Source organism: Lolium perenne, chromosome 4, assembly GCF_019359855.2.
Source record: "Lolium perenne isolate Kyuss_39 chromosome 4, Kyuss_2.0, whole genome shotgun sequence".
In the NCBI taxonomy this organism is placed as follows: domain Eukaryota; kingdom Viridiplantae; phylum Streptophyta; class Magnoliopsida; order Poales; family Poaceae; genus Lolium; species Lolium perenne.
Genome location: NC_067247.2, coordinates 73,178,091 through 73,184,826, shown reverse-complemented (window position 1 = coordinate 73,184,826; position 6,736 = coordinate 73,178,091). Strand labels below are relative to the sequence as shown.

Genomic DNA, 6,736 nt, shown 5'->3' with positions numbered 1-6,736 from the left:
TTTGTTGTGGACAGCGTCTTCTCCATCTCGCCCATTTATTTGCTATCTCCATCAACGCGGATACCGTCCTTGGATTGGTCCTTCCCAAATCCTCGACAAAGTCTCCACGCTCGACTCCCGCGACAAACGCATCTATTGCTCTCTCGTCGATATGTTTTCTCGCCGAGTTTTTGATGATATTCCACCTCTGGATGTACTTTCTCATTGGCTCATCTCGCTTTTGTCGACACGCTCTCAACTCCTCTAACGATGCGGGTTTTTTGCACGTGGATCTGAAGTTCTTGACGAACACGTCCTCGAAACTTTCCCACTGTCGATGGATCCCGGAGCGAGTTTCTTTATCCATGATCGTGCGGCACCACTCAGGTGCACTGGATGCTTTGCATGGCTGTTGCCCTAGTTCCTCCCGTCGCCTTCACCGTCTCCGCATAGTCGACTAGCCAATCCTCTCGGATCTTGAAGGCCGTCGAATTTCTTGAAATTATCGGGTAACTTGAATCCCGAGGGACTCGCGTTTTTCGGACTCTCCTCGTGAAGCATGGTAAGCCGCACATATCTTCGTCGTTAAGTTCGGGGATTGCCGATGATCCCTTCGCTTTGCCGCGCTCTCGTCGACTCTTGCTTGTGCTTCGCCGTGTCTCTTGCTCCACTTGGCCCTTCAAAGCCGCCGCTGTTGCTTCTTTGGGTCGCGGACTATTTTGCCTTGCCACTCCTTCGGGAGGCGTTGATATAAACGCCGTCCCCATAGCTCCAACTCTGCTACCGCCATATTGTACAAGTTGTTTCCCTTGGGTCACCCGGAGGTGGTTTAGATGCAAGGATAAAAGCATGTGTCGCCATATACCCACCTCTCGGTGTCTTAGGGATGATGTTTCCTCTTGTATCTATCGACATAAAGGACATGTCGAGGTTTTGAACCAAATGTTCTCTTTCTGCCTCGGGTATGTGTTGCAGCCTTGATCTTGCTCTGTTCCGCGCCTCCCGATGGCTATCACCCGTAGTTCTAGATTGTCGACTTAAATCGCCCCTTCTCCCGCTCGGATGCGTAAGCTGCCTCCTTTCTCCCGTTCAACTCACCGTCTGCTTTTCCAATTCCCCGGCAGCTCGTGCGAGCCTATATTGATATGCTTGCAATTCTTCCGGTGTGGCCGTGGTAGCCATTGGTTCTCGTGCCGTTCATAGCTCTCGCAGCTCGTCCCACGCCGCTTGTGAAAGTTGAACTCTATCTCGCGGCTCGGCCCGACGTATTTGTTGCCCAAGCCTTGTCGCAGATTGGAGGGATCGACGTATGGATTTCCCAAACCGTCGAAAGCCTCGATGTCTCCTCTTGACCTTCAATGGCGTAAATCGATGATACCTTGTACTCGTATCTATGTTGGGTTTGGTGACATCATCGTTGAGATTGATGAAGACCTTGCCCACTGTGAGAGATTTGTCGATGAAGTCATGACTGTCGACATCGCTTGAGCCATCGCTTATATACGAGTCCGCAGATGACTCAAACGATATGTCGTTGAAGATCTTGGCGAGTTTCTCTCTTGCTCTGATACTGACGTAGCGTGTCGCCGAGGTTTCTTCTTCTCCTGACTCGTTTGACGATGCATAGCTTGAAAAATCGGAATCGGCCACTGATGATCCCGACGAAATCGGATTCTCGACACGATACGATCCTTCCTTCTCGACGCGAAAGTGGAACCTTCCGAACGTCATCTCCATGGGCTCCGCCAGATACGCATATGCATCCAAACGGGAGGGTGGGTGAGGAACAAAATCGACAAGACCAGTAGCGATCTGTTTACCTCGATCCATTGTGTTGCTTGCGGTTGACGATGTCGAAGATCTTGAGCGTGCCATCGAGATCAGCTCCTTACGCCTCTAATCCCCACGGACGGCGCCAATTGACAAGGGATTAACTTGTCAATGCCTATGGATTGTAGGCTAGGGTTTAGTTAGAAGTAGAGGGTAAGTAGATCTCGAAGGTTTCAGCCGAAAAGTACTCGACGATTGTGAAAACTAGGGTTTGCAGACAATGATTAGGTTGATTCTTTTGTCCCTCGACTCCCCCTTATATATGAGGTGAAGCCGAGGGATTCGTGCTATACAAGTTTACAGAGTCCGGGACGGTTTCTAACTCGTCCCGCCAGATTACAAACAACACTTCCTATTACAACTCTATCTTTCCTTAGTAAATCTTGGGCTCCCGAATCTTCTTATTCTTCGGGTATTGGGCCTCCAGTAAACCCCGGGTACCATCTTCGGCAGGCCCATTTGGGATGCCTATGTCAGATAGTATACGGACTTAGTAACAAAATATGGAAGAACTATACAATCGCAGTGTAGAAAATCACTGCCAGGAATACTAGGACTTCATAGATATGTTATAAGTACTTTGTAAAAAAAAGAGGAATCTTTGCAATTTATGGATAAACACAAGACTTCTTTTTTGAAACATACACAGGACTTTATAGATATGTCGTATGTGCTTTGTAAGAAAAAAGAGAAGAACTCCACGATGAGCGAACCTATCTGTGACAGTTTCATAATTTGGAGTATATAGGTAATTAATCTCTTCGAAGATCAAGCCATGTGAAATCTAATTATATAGTAATCATAATCATTTGTCAAAAAGGAAGCCTGTACTAGTTGCATAGGCAGTCAGTCATGTGGTAGAACATGGAGAGGTGAAATCGGATAAAACATTCAAGCCTTTACTAGTACAGGTGGTGGGTATGGTTCGCAGTCCCGTCCCGTCCCGAGAAAGTGCGCAGAGCTCGGAGATCGAGACACAGCCATGTGCAGGCCTGAGTGGCCAGTCCGGACCCGTCCCCGGCCCTACCTAAAGGGAATCTTCCTTCCAATACATACGCCTAGAAAAACTGCTATACTCTCAATACCTGGATATACAGACAGCTGCATGCAGTTTGGTCAACAGCCGACTCGGATCCCTAGGCGACAACAACGGTCAGGATTTCAGCTTCGCCCCATTTTAACAGCACCATCTGGGGGTCGCGCCACCATCTGTTCTTCCGTCTCCACCACCTCTGTAAGTCTGTATCAACACCAGAAATGCTTCGCAAGGTTGAGGACCGGTTGAGCGCCCTGCCGGACGATCTCCTCCATGCCGTCCTTTCGCGCCTCAAGGCCCGGCAGGCCGTGCAGACTTGCGTGCTCTCCACGAGGTGGAGGTACCTATGGCGCTCCGTGCCGCGCCTCGACATCGACCAGCAGGAGTTCCGTCCCGCCGGAGATGACTACTCCATCCGCGAGGTCCAGAGTTTCAAGAACTTCGTCCACATCCTCCTGCACCGCCACGACGTGGCACACCTGGAAGAGTTCCGGCTGGATGTAAGCTATGCCATCCGCAAGTATGCCGACAGTTGGGTCCGCCATGGCATAGGCCAGGACGATGTATGGCCTTGCCGGCTCAAAAGGTTGCATCTCCGCAACGTGATCCTGGACGATTACTTCGCGAGGCACGTCAGGTTCCGGTGCCCTTCTCTCCAAGAGATGGAACTGACCAACTGCACCAACCTGCTCTCCGAGGCCAGTGTGATCACCCCCTCTTCGCTGAAGAAATTGGTTGTCAACGATTATTTGGGCGGTACTCCTTTCGGCCTGATTCTCGAGGCTCCTGCTCTTGCTTCCCTCTGCCTCGCTGGGTATGTTGATTTCATTGTTGAGAACGAGACGCCACTTACTTTGCCGTCTCTTGTCGATGCATCGATTTATATGCATGAGATCAAAATGTTGAATGACGGCATCTTTCTACGCGAAGACAGAACTGGGAACCAGATGCAACTTCTTCGCAAGCTGGCCAATGTGACGACGTTGGAGTTGTCTGGCTTAGGGGTGGTACGTCTTCTGCTTCTTTATACCCCCCTTTTTTTTTCTCCAGTCAATCTACATCTAGCTCATTTACTGATCAGAAAATGGGATTGTGTGTCACAAATTCAGTTTCAGGTCCATGATGACTGTTTGGGCTTAAATTTCCCTCAGTTCACGAACCTAAGAACACTGTCCCTGGACCATTGCGATCTTTGTGACAACTTCCTACTGTTGAAGCATTTCCTGCGCAACTCGCCTAATCTGATGAAGCTCGTTCTGTACTGCTGCAAGGTGCTACTACCACCTTCGCTTTCTTCGACTCTATCCTAATTTAGCCTCCGTAGTACAGTATATTAACTCTGTTGTGCTCTCCAACAGCTGTCGGATCCCGAACCCAGAGAGGGGGTGTTGAAGAACATTGCTTCATACCCCCAAGACATGGGGGATGTCATATACGAGAACCTCAGGCTCACCGAGATCATATACAGATTTGACGATGTCCACTTACTGGTCGAGTTTTTGCTGGGCCTGTCGAGGAACCTGCCAAATAACAAGGTCGAACTTTCTGGAGTTGATTACTAGCAACCATGTTGTCCATCATTTGTTGATCTCGGCCCAGTTGCCATGTCATACCGTATCATCAGATTTACCCTTTGTTCTTAGTTTAAGTGCAAACCTCCACTTGTATGGTTTTGATTTTGAACTATCCTCTTAGAATGTGCTTGTGACCCTGATGCTTAGTTACAGTCTTTCATGTCTGTGAGCAGCTGTGTTCTTCCACTCTAGTATGTGTGCTATGCGGTGCTAACACAAGACTGTTCCTGTTGGTTCGATGCGTTATCAGTACTGATCCACCAGGATAATAGTGCCATTCCGCTGTTGCTCTGAAGTCTGAACAGAGTGGGCATCAAGTTGTGAACTCTGAACTATGATGTAGTAGTATCTAAGTTGGTCCCTGATGCATATTTGCCAACAGAAATACTGTATTTATGACCACATTTTTGCATACTAACTAATCCATTCCGGAACATGGCTACTAGTAATAAGTAGTGATTCATGTAGTAGCGTTGGAACAGTGTGGCTACGCCTAGTCTTAAACTTGAATGATGCCAGTGCAGATGTATCAGTACAATTGTATTGAACAGAGAGCAATTTTTTTTTAACAGTGATCAATTGACCGAACCTAACAGTAGAACAGACGAGGGCTGGGTACGTGTTGCTCTGGCTCCTTTGGCAAATCGATCATCCTGAAGCAGGAACCGAGCCGGTCCAGACACAACACAATAAACTTATGATTATTCTACTTTGAGCATTGTTCTAGGCAGAGATTTGTTTGCTCCCGGAGACGTGTACACGTTCAAGTCAGGCGACATAGACGAGCTGAATCGAGAGCTAATAAACGAAGCATGCCTTCCGTTCGTCGGCAGTTCGGCGTGTTCTTAAGTCGCTCTCGGAGTCGTTGCACTTAAGGCAAATACGTACGGAGTATTCTGTTTCTGTTCAATCCGACTCGACCTCTGGCAGTATCGGGCACCGACTCGGGCCGCTAGATAGTTCGATCTCCACCAGTACTTTATAAGGGCAGCCACCCGCCCGTGTACCCTCACCAATCACCGAAACCACATACGAAGCTCCATCAGAGAAACAGATACGCACGAGCCAGCCAACGACGCGAAGTCGATCTCATCAATCGATCGAAGAAGCAGCAAGCAAACGATGGGGTGCGGGATGAGCCGCCTCACCAAGGCCGTCGTCTCGCTGGCCATCATCATCATGCTGCTCATGCCCAGCGCCCTGGCGGCAACCATGGCTAGCATCGACGCCACCCGGAGCCAGCACCTGCCGCTTCCACGCGGGACGGTGCGCGGACCGGAGAGCGTCGCCTTCGACGGCGAGGGCCACGGCCCCTACAGCGGCGTCTCGGACGGCCGCGTGCTCAAGTGGAACGGCGACAAGCTCGGCTGGACCACCTACACGCACGGCCCCGGCTACGACAGCCAGACGTGCACGGCCACCAAGTTCCGCCCGGAGACCGCCACCGAGAGCCGCTGCGGCCGCCCGCTCGGCCTGCGGTTCGACCAGAGGACGGGGGACCTGTACGTGGCCGATGCGTACAAGGGGCTCATGCGGGTCGGCCCCGGCGGCGGGGAGGCCACCGTGCTGGTCAACAACGTCGATGGCGTGCCTCTCCGCTTCACCAACGGGGTCGACGTCGACCAGACCACCGGACAGGTCTACTTCACCGACAGCTCCATGAACTACAACAGGGCCCAGCATGAGATGGTGACGAGGACAGGGGACTCGACGGGGCGCCTCATGAGGTACGACCCGCGCACCTCGGATGTCACCGTGCTCCAAACGGACATGACCTACCCTAACGGCGTCACCCTCAGCGCCGACCATACCCACCTTGTGGTCGCGTCCACCGGGCCATGCAAGCTACTAAGGCACTGGATCAAAGGGCCCGATGCGGGAAGATCCGAGCCTTTCGCCGACCTCCCGGGCTACCCTGATAATGTAAGGCCCGACACGAGAGGAGGTTACTGGGTGGCGCTACACCGTGAGAAAAACGAGCTACCCTTCGGCCGTGACAGCCATCTTCTCGCCGTGAGGGTTGGTGCCAATGGGAAGATACTTGAAGAGATGAGAGGCCCCAAGAGCGTAAGGCCGACCGAGATTATGGAGAGGGGGAATGGCAAAATCTACATGGGTTCTGTTGAGCTGCCTTATGTCAGTGTAGTTAAACGTAAATAGTAGAGACATGTTGATTTAGCATAACTTTTGGTTTCCTATTTTGTATCCGAAGTGTAATTTCTAGTTTGTTGTAGTTTCAGATACATGCATATGTTATATGTAGAAGAGTGGAAGAGGTCGGCCTGGTGCCTCTCCTCCTTTCCCTCCTATGTATTTT

General features: G+C 50.8%; 2 protein-coding genes across 2 annotated transcripts; both read left to right on the top strand.

Annotated features, from left to right (window-relative positions):
- Positions 1-3,066: 3,066 nt before the first annotated feature.
- On the top strand, positions 3,067-4,407 carry LOC127347081 (MEIOTIC F-BOX protein MOF-like). Its single transcript, XM_051373307.1, has 3 exons — positions 3,067-3,852; positions 3,955-4,116; positions 4,204-4,407. The coding sequence occupies exons 1-3, from the start codon at positions 3,067-3,069 to the stop codon at positions 4,405-4,407; spliced, it is 1,152 nt and encodes a 383-aa protein (XP_051229267.1).
- Positions 4,408-5,481: 1,074 nt separating this feature from the next.
- On the top strand, positions 5,482-6,736 carry LOC127348569 (protein STRICTOSIDINE SYNTHASE-LIKE 10-like). Its single transcript, XM_051374555.2, has one exon. The coding sequence runs from the start codon at positions 5,542-5,544 to the stop codon at positions 6,577-6,579; it is 1,038 nt and encodes a 345-aa protein (XP_051230515.1). The 5' UTR covers positions 5,482-5,541; the 3' UTR covers positions 6,580-6,736.